General features: G+C 39.7%; 1 protein-coding gene across 4 annotated transcripts in view; it reads left to right on the top strand.

The window, feature by feature from the left end:
• Positions 1-15,343, top strand: part of HIVEP1 (HIVEP zinc finger 1) — a 139,855-nt gene that overhangs the window by 70,552 nt on the left and 53,960 nt on the right. For all 4 annotated transcript variants that reach the window (XM_081523782.1, XM_081523784.1, XM_081523783.1 and 1 more), the window contains one exon: positions 13,708-13,761. In XM_081523782.1, coding sequence (XP_081379908.1) covers positions 13,708-13,761 — 54 coding nt within the window. The remainder of the gene's footprint in view (positions 1-13,707; positions 13,762-15,343) is intronic.

The raw sequence follows: 15,343 nt of genomic DNA, 5'->3' as shown, positions 1-15,343 counted from the left end.
CCAGCTATACATTTCTGCACTTCTTTTCTTTACATTTTGTACTTGTAATGAACCAAGTCATTAATGTTAGCATAGAATATTAGTAATTGGAAATAGTTATATGCTATTTATTTTCTCCTACTGCTGTTTTCCTCTGCGAAACTATGAAAAGTTTGGGAACTTTTCTTCTAGGCCATTTATTAACTTATAGAACAAAATACATAATAAGGATTGTTTACAAGATGTAGTTAATTTAAACTTTTTGGGTTTTTTTTTTAGGTCTGTTTTTCTTGTTACCAAATTTCAATTCTTCCCTGCTACCGTAGAGAATGGTAGGACTTAACGACATTTACCTGATAAAAGTGTCAAGACTATTTGCTGGGTGTCCAGCAGGGTGTGGGGACTCAGTGATTAGCACCTACCTGGTCCCTGTCCTGGTGGGCCCCGCCGGGCGGTAAGGAATCAGACCTTACGCAAGAATCACTCACAGTAGAATGAGGTGCCTGCTGTGACAGGGACACGGTCACACGCCATGGGTACTTTGCAGTGGCCCCTGGGTCTCGATGAACAACAGAACAAGAGGGCGTTTTAGTTTATTTTGACTGTAATTCCCACCATAAAGATCACATGTGTGGTTGGTGACTAAACCTGTTAGACTTTGTTTTCACTTTACTTCATTCCCCTCCACCTCCTACTTAGAATTTTTCATAGCTTTTTACCTCTGATTCTTGCTGGTTGGGGAATTACCCTTTGGGAGAGATGCAAATAGGATTATTTTAGGTTGAAAAAACAGACTTCTTAACTGACCTGAATATTTTTGACCAACCTGTTGACTTAGAAAAATTAAAATGTAAAGAGGAGTGGATCTGGGACTTCCCTGGTGGTCCGGCAGATAAGATGCCATGCTTCCGCTGCATGGGGCACGGGTTCCATCCCTGGTCAGGGAACTAGGATCCCGTAAGCTTTGCAGTACGGCCAAGAAAATAAAAAAATAAAAAAGAAGAGTGGATTGTAATATTTATAAGGTATTACTGCTATTGCTGATGTTCAGTTGTTTCCGACTCTTTACAACTCCATGGGCTATAGCCCGCCAGGCTCCTCTGTCCATGGAATTCTCCAGGCAAGAATACCGGAGTGGGTTGCCATTTGCTTCTTCAGGGGGTCTTCTCGACCCAGGGATCTAACCTGCATTTTTTGAATCTCCTGTATTGGCAGGCGGAGTCTTTACCACTGCACCACCTGGACTGATTAGTAAATGTTAAAATAACCCCAATTTGGAAGGAGGAAACAGATATCAAATAATTTGAAAGAATGGAATAATATCAAGTTGAAGTGAGAATATTGAAAAAAAGAATCCACAAGTATGTGTATATATTCACATGTGTACATTCAGATATGTGTGTATATACGTACACACATAAGTAATACATGTATTTTTTAAACATATAAGTAAATAAGCACATATACTTTTAGGGAATTGAGGCATTCAAGTCTTATTTTTGATTTGACTACCCATATTTATGCATATATACATATATTTATATACATACATATATATTTCAATGAATAATACATCTTCAATATAAATAATAAACTTAATTTAAAAAATTAAGGAGCACAGAAGCATGTACAATTTAAAAAATGAGCATCTCCCTCTTTTCCAGCCCTTGCTTTTTATCTTCTTATTCAGAGATAACCACCCATATTAATTTCCCATCACTTTTTTTACAAAAGTTTATGCAGACATTGCAGCATCATTTAAAAAATATGCACCCATGTCCACAAAAAAATCAAATTCTATAATATCTACTGATCTGAACCTCTAATCTTAAATTTAGGATTCTCATACTTATTCCAAAAAGTCATTGCTCAAATCCAGAGGGTTATCAGTATAAATAGAAAGCAAAACCCATCCCAATAGAAAACCATCTACTCATGAACTGATGAAGTTTGGCTCCACTCAAACCCCTATTTGATTTCTGGTTCCTGTTTATTCCCACCCGTCATATTACTGATTTTCATTTTTTCACTGATAATAGTTTTATTTACAGAATTATTTACAGAATGCATTTGAAATAGTATGAGAACAAAGTGCTTCCAATGATCTCTTGTAACCAAACATGATAAAACACAAACCAGAATCTATTAAAATAAACAAGAAGTCTAGACTCTTAATTCTGAATCTCTGTGTCCACCCTTGACCTGTCAATCGTGTTCTATTTGGCTTCTCTTGAAGCTGCTTTCCTGGAATAAGCCCCCGTCCCTTCGGTCTCATGTTACAGATTTTTTACAAATCATGTTTGCAGAAGGCCTTCTCACCCCTCATAGACCAGTTTAAGGTTCTCTGTTCATTTGTTCATATAGTAAGTGATTGAATGATCTCTGAATGTTCATAAAACGCTCACTCTGTCATGTGTGAGTATTGTGCTAAGTGTGAATAGATAGTTGTGACAGCAGGTCATTTGCTTCTGGGTCACATGGACGGGTACCATCTTTGGTCCAGCCATCAAAACCTTAACTTCCCATGTTATTTTAGACTCTTGATTCCTTACTCGATATGCTAACTTTTTACCACCTTCCCCTCTCACTCTCGGAGAAGGCAATGGCACCCCACTCCAGTACTCTTGCCTGGAAAATCCCATGGATGGAGGAGCCTGGTAGGCTACCGTCCATGGGGTCGCTAAGAGTCGGACACGACTGAGCGACTTCACTTTCACTTTTCCCTTTCATGCACTGGAGAAGGAAATGGCAACCCACTCCAGTATTCTTGCCTGGAGAATCCCAGGGACTGCGGAGCCTGGTGGGCTGCCGTCTGTGGGGTCACACAGAGTCGGACACGACTGAAGCGACTTAGCAGCAGCAGCAGCAGCCTCTCACTCTGCATAATTGCCTTCTGCCGTGTAACACCTGGGCGGCTCAGACCATAAAGAATCTGCCTGCAATGCCGGAGACCCAGGTTTGATCCCTGGATGGGGAAGATCCCCTGGAGAAGGGCCTGGCTACTTACGCCAGTATTCTTGCCTGGAGAATCCCATGGACAGAGGACCATGGCAGGCTACAGTCCCTGGGGACACAAAGAGTCAGACACGCCTGAGCAACAAACACATGTAACTCCTCTCATGATGTCCTTGTATGCTTAGTCCCACTTTAGCACAGCTTTCCTCGTGCTCCCTTCTCACAGAAGCCTTTTCACTTCCCCTGGAATTTACATCAGCTCTCACATTTTGACAGTATTTAATAGGCTGAACTAATTAGTAATTTATTTAAAAAGAACTTTAAGAAGAAAAAGTGCTTTCAGTTTTTCAAAAGATTTTTCAGAGCTGATAATTTGCTTGCTATTTGTAATGTGTACTAGAAAATAGATTGGGAGGAAAGCCATCTATTTCAATTTTGTCTTTTTTTAAAAAAATACACACATCCATTTTTATATTTTGATACAAGTAGATGTATACTATATAGGTTGTTCTGCTCCTTGGGTTTTATACTTTTCTTTTTTTTTTTTAACATTGTGTTTAGAAACCTTTACAGTCTTCAAGTTCTTATCTTCCTTTTGCCCAACTGAAAGGAATTAAGAACAGTGGTGATCACATTTCTAGAAATGATGATTTATTTTTTTTTATTGTCCTTTCTGGCTTTGATGTGTACAAACCTGACTCCTAGTGGTAACTCAGAAGTTACTGACTTTCCCATTGGCTCCAGTTATTTCTGAGTCCGCGACCTCGATCGAGGGCTTGCTGTGTGCTCGGCCTTTGGATACCTAGCTTCATTCACCTCCCACTTCCATATCATTCCTTGCTTATGATTATTATTTGAACCAACGATATGTGAGGAATACTTTGGTAATTAGGTTTTTTAAAATTTTATTTTCAGACTGAGATCCTTCTTTTGTTTCTTTTTTATACTTTTGATGATGTGAGTTTAAAAATGATTACAAATAGAGTAGTGTAATAAACCTCTGTTTAGCTACCACCCAGCTTTAGTAATTCACCCCTGGACAGCCAGTCTGGTTTCCTTACCTCCTCTGGGCTCTTGCCCTCCTATGGGTGTTTTAGGACCTCAGATGCATCATTTTGTTGATACGTTTTTGTTATATAAGCTCCGAAAGACAAAGAATTTTTTTTTTTTCACATAATCACAGTACATTTATGAAACCAAAGAAAAATAATTCCTTAATAGATCAATTATTCTATCAGTGTTTAAATTACCAGTTCTCTGCAGTGTCATAATTTTTAAACATTTTGTTAGAATCAGGGAAAATAAGGTCCACATATTCTGTAGTTTGATACATCTTTCATTTTTTTTTAATCTATAGGCACCATTCCCAATTCTCTCTCTCTTTCTTTACAAATCGTTTACCAAAGAAACTATGCTTTTTGTCCTGTAAAATTTTTCATTATTGGTTTGTTTTTAAAGGTTCAAGTATATAAGTAGATTTCTTTAAAAATTGTTTTAACTGTTGCCTCTTAAGTTTCCAGATATTTTTACATATCATCAGATTAGATTTGAACATGCATTTGTTGGCCAACATTACTTCATTTATAGCTTTCTTTATGGCTTTCAAATCTATATTTGTAGATTTGAAATCTAGAATGTCCTCTGAAATAAAAAGTCACAAGAAAAAATAAGACAGAATAGATAAAATTACTTTAAACACAGCTGTGAGCGGTGCCCATAGCTGTGCATTAGGTAACAAATGCACGGGGCCTGCTCCATTTGCAGTAGGGGCTCAAGGAATAATGTGGATTTCTACATCCATGGGTCCCTAGTTGCTGTTCATCAATGCTTTATTTGTCCTTAAAATTGATCAGTTCTTCCACTCCCATCAATAACTGTGTCTAATTTTTACCAGTCTCTAAGACCCCTTAAGACCTCTAAGCTTCCCTGGTGGCTCAGATGGTAAAGCATCTGCCTGCAATGCGGGAGACCTAGGTTCGATCCCTGGGTTGGGAAGATTCCCCTGGAGAAGGAAATGGCAACCCACTCCAGTACTCTTGCCTGGAAGAGCTGGACACGACTCAGCGACTTCACTTTTACTTTCACTTTGCATACACCGTAACATAATCACTAAACTCCGTTTTCTTTCTAGGCAGCCAGATGTTAACTCAATAAAATTGTGAAGTTTGAATATGAACTCCCTCCCACTTCCTTCTCATCAGCAGACTTTTCACATGACCCACCCTTCCTCCCTTCCCTCTGACCTCAGAGCATCGCCCTGGGTGTTTCCCTATTCAAAATCAGCCCTCCGCCTAGACTCCATGCTGGCCTCCACTTTCCTCAGAGCCTTGCCCTCCGTGTCCCAACTCTTGCCTCTATCTCCCCTCTCTTTTTATTGGTTCCTTCCCTTGGGTCTGTGGCAAGCCACTCCAGTATTTTTCTGGGAGATCTCAGGGACAGAGGCGCCTGGAGGGCTACAGTCCATGGGGTCGCAAAGAGTCAGATATGACTTAGCGTCCAAACAACAACAATAGCTTGGGTCTGTAAACAGCCTTGAAAAACACGTCACACCAAACAACCTTCCTTTACGCTGTGTTTCTCTCTGGACCTCAAATTCACTGTCTTTGCTGAGTGCCTTGAAAGACAGTTCTCTCTTTTCACCGCCTCCCGTCCCGTCATTTTCTCAGCCCTCTGCCCGCCTGCCTCCCTTTCCACTTCAAGGCTTCAGGAAAGGACCTCTTAGCTGCTCAATCCAGTGGAAGCTTTTTCCATCTTCATCAGCTGCATCATCTTCTCATTTGCTAATGACTTCTGTGGCCAAATTGTTTCTGATTCTCCTAATTTTTTCAGCTTTTTTATTTTTTAGCCTTTTTCTTGGGTTTTTCTTCCTCTACCTCTCATCCCCCCAGTGATTTTTAACTGGAGGGAAGGTGGACCATTAAAACATTTGTCAAAGCTTTCAAAATTTATGCAGTCTGGGACACCGTTCCTGTAGTTTCTGATTCAGTAAGTCCTCCTAGAAGCCTCTAATATAGTAGTTCTGCGATAATATTCTATTATACGAAGGTCCCACAGTTTACTAAACCATTTCTCAAGTATTCAACACATGTTCATTGAGCATCTACTATATCCCAGGTATCATTGATTATTTATGTTTTTTCCTTTGTGGAAACTACGGTGATGAGTAGCCTTTGTTCCATTCCTTTCATCGTCTTAGTCTAGAATCAGCATATTAAAATGCAGAGATTGGTCTCAAAGATCTTGATGCTTATGGCCAAATTACTTCATAGAATAGTTGCATTTTTGCTTCCACCTACTCGGTGGTATGGTTTTAGCAACCAGTTACATAAGAAGGTGGCTCTCAAATCCTGTGTCTTTAGACTTGCTGTCTCCAGGTTTATGTTACAAACTGCGATGAGTTACTGACTCTTGTTTTCTGCATCTTTGCCTCTGCAGCCTCCTTGTCCTCCCCTCTCTGAGCTCCCTCCTCCTCCAGACAGGAATTCTCATTTTCTTCTCTGCTCATACAGCCTTTGTATTATTTCTTCCATGAAGGTGCTTCAGGACCGTTCTTCCTGTTTGCAAGACGGTTGCATTCACACACTTCCGTGTTCCCCGTGGACTTAGTCACACAGTCACCGCATGGAGAGAGGGGCTGCTTGTTTACTTCTCCAAGTTCCTGCGTGCAGGGTTATCCATCTTTGTGTATCCTTAGTGCTAGCCCACAGGAGCTAATAAATATATTCCGAACCAAATGAACCATTCAGCATATTAATGTTTTTATGTTTTAGAAATTATCCCCAAGTCTTTCATATGATCTGGAAATTTGGAATTTAGAACCTAATAGACAGGTGACTTTTTTTTCTTTAAATAATTTAAATCACATTATTAGGGGCTTCCCAGGTGGCACTTCCCAGGTGGTAAAGAACCCGCCTGCCAACACAGGAGACATAAACAACTTGGGTTCAATCCCTGGGTCGGGAAGATCTCCTGGAGGAGGGCATGGCAACCCATTCCGGTATTCTTGCTTGGAGAATCCCATGGACCAGAGGAGCCTGGCGGGCTGTGGTCCATGAAAGTGAAAGTGAAGTCACTTAGCCATGTCCAACTCTTTGCAGCCCCATGGACTGTAGGCTACCAGGCTCCTCCGTCCATGGCATTTTCCAGTCATGAGTACTAGAGTGGGTTGCCATTTCCTTCTCCAGGGGATCTTCCCAACCTAGAGATCGAACCCAGGCCTCCCGCATTGCAGGCTGATGCTTTACTGTCTGAGCCACCACGGAAGCAATGGTCCATAGCGTCATGAAGAGTCGGATATGACTGAAGCAACTTAGCATGCATGCATGTATTAGGATTTTTAGTTTTTATTAAATTTAGATAATATTTTATATTAAAATGTTTATTATAGGTAATTTATTAATTGAAGAAAATAGAAATAACATTAAAACTATTAATGTACTACCCTCAGATAATCATTACATTTGAGCCTATTTCTTTACAGAAATTGTGTGTGTGTGTATATGTACACATACATCTGCATGACACAATGTGTTTTTACATAATATACTTTGAGCGTTTTTTTCTATCAATAAGTATTTCAAAAGTATTTTAAATGGCTGCACAATATTCCGTTGTATGGAAATATAGTTCTTTAACTAGTCCCTTATGGCTTTACATGTAAAAATGTCCCCAAGTAATTGTTAACATAAATGCTGTAGTAAATACTGCAATAGTGATTCATTTATTGAACAAATATGTGTTGAGGGTCTACTGGTCTAAGCACCTATGTACTCTGTTGAATAAGAAATCGTTTTAATGAAAAAAGCAAGTGTGTACACAGGGTCTCGTAATATCCCATGATGAATGATGCTTAGGGGCTGAGAACTCTGTGCTGCGGTCACAGACCAGGGCCTGAGGGAGCAGGTCAGGGAAGGCTTCCGAAAGGAAGTGATCACAGGTTATTGGCTAGTTTCTCTGTTTCGGGATGTGTATCAGAATACCACCTGGTTAATATGATGATGTGTAACCTGTTTTATTTATCATTGACCTTTTTTTGTTTTGCTTTTTGTTTACACTAAAGATAGATATTTTAATCAAGTACATTTTGAACATTATTTAAATTACCTTCCCCCTCATGCCCATCCTGTTTCCTATTACAAATGATAATAACATGTTTTCTAATATTGGAAAATGGGCTTCCCTCGTGGCTCAGTGGTAAAGAACCCACCTGCAATGCAGGAGACATGGGTTCAATCTCTGGGTAGGGAAGATCCCCTGGAGAGGGAAATAGCAACCCATATCAATATTCTTGTCTGGGAAATCCCATGGACAGAAGAACCTGCCTGGCTCCAGTCCAAGGGATCTCAAGAGTCAGACATGCCTTAGGGACTAAACCATCACCACCGATCCTGAAATATCTTTGCATACTTACTTTACACCCTCACTGGGTATGGCTTTCTAATCTTGGAATGTACTTCTGGGTGTGGATTGTTAAATCTGTATTCATTTGGGAGATTTTTAAGTAGTGTTGATTTTTCTGCCCCTTTGGTCACATTTTGATATCAGGGTTATAGGAGCTTTTAAAAATTATTTAGAACACCTTTCGTGTTAGCTTGTGCTCTGGGACAGTTTAGGAAATGTTTATTCTTCAGAATTGGTAAGAATCTGATAAGACCGTCTTGGCCTTTAAAGTTAGAAAAGTAATTCTGTGTTATTTCCTGGTTACTTTCTCAATCTTCTCTAGTTATTCTAGTTGAGTTTCTCTTTCTGGATCAAGTTGAGTAATTTTACATTTTTCTAGAACTTGTTAATCACAATCTTCAAATTCATTAGGGCAGAGTTGAATCTCTCTCTTTCTCTTTTTTTCCCCCACTTATTTCAGGCAGTGTTTTTCAGGCTTATTACTAGTCTAGACTATCATATTTTGGCATTTTGCAGAGCTTAACTTCCTGAAAGACATAGATCTGGAAATATGAAAATATAATTTACAGGTTAGAATGTGGTACCTACAAAGTTAGGCTTACTTAACTGATTTAGTAGTGAACACTAGGATCGTCATTTAGAAGAGCACGTATATGTGTTTATGGGTGTTGAGTGCACTTTTCACATTACATCATGGTCATATATTTAGTCTTATTGAAATAGCTCGAGCAGTTACCAGTGAGAATAGGGAGCTGGTGCTGACGTGTGGTGACGGGACGTGGGAGTTAGGCTTCTTCAGTAGTAAAAATAGTGCAGTCACATATGGTGATCTTTTTTCAATCAGATGGTCTCCCTCTCCGTAAACAGAGGTGCCTTTTACAGTTCCTTGGGATCTGCCTCATAAAAATCTACTATTCATGTTTCCACTTTGCGTCTTGGAGGAGACCCCCTGGGCGTCAGAGCAGAGGTTACGGGTGCTTGTCAGAACAGCAGGCGAGGAGGAGGTGCTGCTAGAATTGGGGTGATCATTTAACTCCTCACTAGGTCGGAAGCGGTGAGGAAAGGCACTGATGCAGTTTCTCCAATGCAGAAATCATCTTTAACCTTAAGGAAGTTAAAGCGCCAGGTTCTTACGTGAAACCACCGAAGGCCAGTGCTCAGTTCGTGGGCACCTGTTCCTCTTTCCCTTTTTCAGAATGCACCCGTGCTTCCCTGCGTCACTTGGCAGGTCATTGTCAGCATTTCTACCGTGGGCAGATCACTCAGTCCCCCTTACTGTCGTAGTTGCTAACACTCATGAGACCCAGAGCGGTGGAGAAACGGATCCTCCCCGCAGCAGCGGTGGCTCTGAGGGGTTTGTTAAAGCAGGATTTCCTCCAGGAGGCGGCATCCCGAGGCGATGGGGTGGGGGCCGGCAGGTGGAAGAGTCTCGGGGACCCGAGGGCACCTGTGCAGAGGTGTGGCTGCGGCCGCAGACAAGGGGGCGGGACCACGGAGAACTTGTTCGCTGCGCCAGGGAATCGGGCTTTATGTTCACCATCAAGCTGATATTAGAATGATTGTTGAAAGGGTATTGTAATGCAGAGCCATTTTTTTTTACACTTGATGTTTCTAGTTCTTCCTTGTGTACCTGCCACCCGGTAGACAGTCAATGCAATAAAAACACAACTGTTTGAACCAAATCCTAGCAGTTTGGTGCGTTGGTCCCCAAAACTGACATCCTGGATCCTCGTGCTCTTGAGGAGTGGTGCTGAGACTCTGAGATGGTACAGGAGACCCCCTCCCTTTCATCAGGGGGTGAAAATGGTCAGTGAGCAGGCACTTACTTCAGATCCTTATTTGAGGATTGTTTTATTTTTATAAATGATTTGTTTTTAATGATCCAGTCTTCTTCCCAGAACCCCAAAAGAACGGTGGTTTCCTAAGGGCTCCAGGAATTCTTTTTTTTTTTTTTTTTTGGCTCAGTGGTTTCAGATTATGTTTCACAAATTGATATTTTTTTGTTTATTTATAGTTGTTTACCCGTGGTGAAAATAAAATATTTTTGCATTCTTTTCTTATGCAAACAAAAGTTTTAAAATATACAAGGCATTAAACAAGATTGTCCGTAGCTTGTACCATTAACAAATCGTTTCTCTGCTTTACCAGAGAAGAAAAACTGTCAAAAGGCGCACATTTTTAATAGTTGCAGAACCAAACTGTAACCTACACTGTCAGTAGTCTCTCCCCAAGCCTGTCACTGTTTCAACCATGGATCCTTCTGGATCTTAGGGACAATTATGGATCTATTCGTGTGTTGCTGGGACCTTTTCCAGGTGAACACTCCAAGTATATTTAGTAAAAGTTGAATTAATTACAGTTACATCTTAATTTAAATACAGTAAGAACTCATTACAGTAAGAATCTGTTACTTATTTTAGGTTTACCAGCATGGTGTGAATGTTCATTTTGCACATGTATCTGTTTTTATTTTGAAGCAGCTGAGAAACTACTATTTAGTTCTGAATGTGTAGTTTTTATGAAATTATGAGCTTGGATAACAGTGACCTTGGGCAGGGCATGATGGAAGGTGTCTAAGAACCTGAGATCCTGTTCTAAACAACACGTACCCCCCTGCCCATCAAGGCTTATGACGAGAGGTGTCCTGGCTGGGAGGTGCAGCCCTTGGCTGGCAACTACTTTCTGTCTGTCGGTTCAAGCCATGGGTTTGCTGTCCAGCAGGGGACTGTGAACCAGTGCGTCTGAGCAAGGCAGCATTTGTCATTTTTAATAGGAAAGGACAGAAATTAGTGTATGGGAAGTTGGTTTCTGAATTATGTATACATGTAATATATACACACACACATATGTGTAATTGGTTGGAATGTAAAAATACATTCCTTACTCTGGGTCATAGTGAAAAAAATGATAAATGTTGCTTTTAAATACTAGTAAATTGCCTTATCTGGACCAATTAAGAGCATATAATAAATGAGTACTTTCTCTGTAGCTTGGGAGAGTGTCTTTAAAACATCATATTTTACCAGGAGAATCATAAAACAGAGGTTAAATATAAACAGGACTTTTTCTACAAAGTGAGTCAAGAGCTTATAAAGACTGTTATAAACTCTGTCATTGAAGATTGTAATTACCTATTGAATTGGAGCTCCAGGTAAAGGCATTTAAGTAAATGCCTATACCTAACACAGTAGATACCCCAAATCTACTGATGTAAATTGAGGTAATTTTTGCAAAAATTTGTCATGTTAAAGTAAAAATAGAAGGTGGCCAAACTTCAATATACTAAACAGAAGTTGTTCTTTAAATACGTGTTAAGTCATGAGCTTTTGTTGCCTGGAGTCCCCATTTATCCTATTAATAAAAAGTTGTTTTATTATATAATACCAAATTATGTATGCACAAACTCTTACACATAGTCATTACTGCTATGAATATATATCAATACAATATATAAATATATATTATTTATGGTTCTTAAGTTTAGGCAAACTGCTGACATAGAAATAATAGTGCTTTTCATTTTTATGTTTCTCAAAGACTGTGTATTTAATACTTATTTACATTTTGAATATCTCCAATGTACTCTCCAATATACTCAGTATTATTTATTTTTGAAAAAGTGGGCCTTGTCCTTTTGTCATGTATATTAATATAAATTTCAGTCATACATATGGAATTCTCCTTTTGAAGTAAAAGTACTGCTAAATACAGAATCTACTTTCTGCATTTATTAAGGGCTTTTTTTTTTTCCATTACTGTTTCGTTTTACTCATCATTTCATGAGAAATAACTAAAAGCTTGCAAATGAGAAAAAAATTGTATTATTTCCAAAGACTGTCTCTTCTCCCCTCAACTCTTACTCGGGATCTGATAACTAACAGGGAGCACATAGGCTGTTGCTGTGGGGATGAAGATGTAGTTGTGATAACCCATGGCTTGTTTCCTTCATTCTCATGCTCCCTGTCTGTCTTGATAAGGCAGGCTGGATGGATCAATATGCAATTGAAAGAAGTTTGTTCAGTGAATGGAAGGTTCTTTGAGTGTCTGGCTTTTCCAGCAAGGCTGACGGGGAAGAGGCAGGTAGCACCAGAGGTTGAAGGGCCTGTGGTGGGGAGGATGCCGTCTTCTGTGGCCAGTGATGATGTTTAGTATCGGTGATGTTAGTATCACCATTTTGGGAGCTGATAGTGGATACCAGGAGGTATGAGTGGCTGACATACCAATATTTTGAAAGCATTTAAACTGTACTCCAGTGGACTAGCTGAAATGTTACATCATTATGGTTACGGTATTCATTTCAGTACAGAATAGTACCTAGGAATTTTGTTAACTTTTGTCAGTACAGTCAGTATTTAGACCACTGTATTAAACTTGGAGTTGATTTCTGTCAATCATCAAATATGTATATCCTTATAAAAATTTAAATTAATTGTTACCAACATAGAACATGCGCTTATTTACCAAATCCAGTTGTGCTCAAAGCTCAGATGGGAGAGCTGCAGCTCTGGGAGGCAGCTGCCCCAACTCTTTGTTAGTTATTGCTTCTTTCAGAACTGTGCTCATCTACAAATGATGATTGCAGAAATGCTATATATTTGTTGCTGTCTTTCAGTTGCTCAGTCGTGTCTGACCCTTTTGCGACCCCATGGACTGTAGCCTGCCAGGCTCCTCTGTCCATGGGATTCTCCAGGCAAGAATACTAGAGTGGGTTGCTATGCCCTCCTCCAGGGGATCTTCCCAATCCAGGGATTGCACCCGAGTCTCCTGCATTGCAGGTGGATTCTTTACTGCTGAGCCACTGGGGAAGCCCTTAGTTTTTATTTAGTACCTCTTTAATTCAGTATTCCACTCACACTTCATGGGTAATTATTCTGTAACCAACAGTTGGCAAAAGTATCATGTTGCTGCTCTTCAGCCCATCATTTATTTTTCACCCTTTTATTTCTTCCACATTTGGCTTAGGTCTTAGGCCATCTATGAACTTAGCTGAGACTTATTTCTAAGCCAGTTGGCATTTGTTGAAACTCACCAATAAAATTTATATGTCTTCATAAAAAAAAAAAGAATTATTTTTAGGTACTTTTAATAGGCAGCTAAACATTTTAAAATTACAGTTCAGTATTTAAAATGCACTAATTATTTGCATTGTGGAAACAATTGGAAGTAGCCCTTGTGACTAAGACTTAATTAAAATTATAATTTTAAAAGGACTCTGTTATTACTTTAACAGTTTACACATATTTGTTTCATAAACAATTCATCCAACAAATATTTATTACTATGTGTCAGGTACCATTTATAAGTAATTTCTTTGTTTTGCTGTCTTCTTATTTGTGTATGATGAATTAATTTATACGTTTTTGTTTTTCTCAGACAAAATTGAAGAAGCACAAAAAGAACTAAATGGGGCAGAAGTGTCAAAAAAAGGTAAGTGAAAACCTTGCAGAGACTCCCGTATAAATACCTTATTATTGCAACCTTTCTAAATGAATCAGTGTAAAATTGATACCTAAAAGTTGATGGACTTTGCTTTATGAAATGTTTTAAGTGCATAGCCTGTTCTGTTACTGTTTCCCAGGTGTTAACTGTTTTGCTGTGGGCAGTATGACCGCTTGTTGCAGATCTTCTGAAAGTCCTATTTAGGAGACTGTCACATAGCCATAAATGGGGCCGGTATAGTGGGTACTGATGTCTGTGTTCACATGTATGTGTGCTTACGTGTGCTCGAGTGTCAGAGTATTTTTTTTTTTTTTGATGTGACAAAAGCCTAAGACAACCAAAATAACCCAAATGCTAGTCAGTGCAGGAATAGTTGCCTCAGTTGTAGTAGCTTCTTATTTTGGGATGTTATGCAGCTTTTTAAAAAATGTTAATTATTTCAGTTGACTGTGATGATTTGTTGCAATGGTGAGAGAAGGGGCAGAGGAAGTTGATTAACTTTTATTTATCTGGATCTGTGTTCTTTCCTTAGTTTTCATGGGTAAATTTTGTATAAGGAATAAAAAGCTTACAAGCAAAAAGTGGTTTTCATCACAGAAAGCATACTGATTATATTCTCAGCTAATATGAAAAAAGACATTTGATGTCGAACAGTCTGTGGAATAGGAGGAAGACTGGAAGGTGGATAGAGTTCCAACACACTCTGATGTTAGTGGGTAAAATTGATTAAAAGGATGTACGATTCTCTTTATGACATTTAGATTTCTTGATTTATTTTTGCTTTGTCCTTGTTATATCTTCTTATTACAGCAGGATATTTTTGCAGAAAAATTTAGCCATGTAGGATTCCAATGGAAAGTCTTTTTCTTTTGTTTTAAATCTAAGCAGATTCCTAACTGGGCTTCCCCTGTGGCTCAGTGGTAAAGAATCTGTCTTCGATGCAGGAGACTCTGGTTCGATCCCTGGGTCGGGAAGATCCCCTGGAGAAGGGCATCCCCTGGAGAAACCCACTCCAGTATTCTTGCCCGGAGAATCCCATGGACAGGACCCCTGACAGTCCATGGGGTCGCAAAGAGTCAGACACGACTGAAGCGACTTAGCAGCAGCAGCAGATTCCTAAGTAGATATCTTTGGTGGAAATAATGTCAGGTTGTCAGGGTTCTCCGTCGCTTGACCTGTGCAGCCTCCAGGGCTGTTTGGCGCTGGTCTGAGTAGCTCCGCCGTGATGTGCAAACATCTTAAAAGTGTCTCCCCTCTTCATCTGCTCCCCTCACCACTTTCCATGGGATTTCTGGAAGGCCCATGTCAAACATGACCCTTCAGTGGCACCCTTGCCAAAACAAAATCTAAGAAGAGTTGAGAAGTCACCACAGCCAGGCCGTCCCTTTGAAAGGTTGCCTGAAGATCCCTTCCGCACACTGCTGAAATCCTAAAGCATTTGAGACACTCAGGCTGTCAGAACCTAAGAGTTTAAACTTCGTCATGGTCAGTCTTTTCCATGTCTGGTAATGGTTTGGAGCTGCTTCAGTTAGCAATATAAATGTGTTCTTGTCTTACTTTTCCTTGTTTC

The sequence above is a fragment of the Giraffa tippelskirchi genome, chromosome 8, assembly GCF_054371585.1.
Source record: "Giraffa tippelskirchi isolate mGirTip1 chromosome 8, T2T-mGirTip1v1.2.pri, whole genome shotgun sequence".
Taxonomy (NCBI): Eukaryota; Metazoa; Chordata; class Mammalia; order Artiodactyla; family Giraffidae; genus Giraffa; species Giraffa tippelskirchi.
This window is presented reverse-complemented; position numbering and strand designations above follow the sequence as displayed.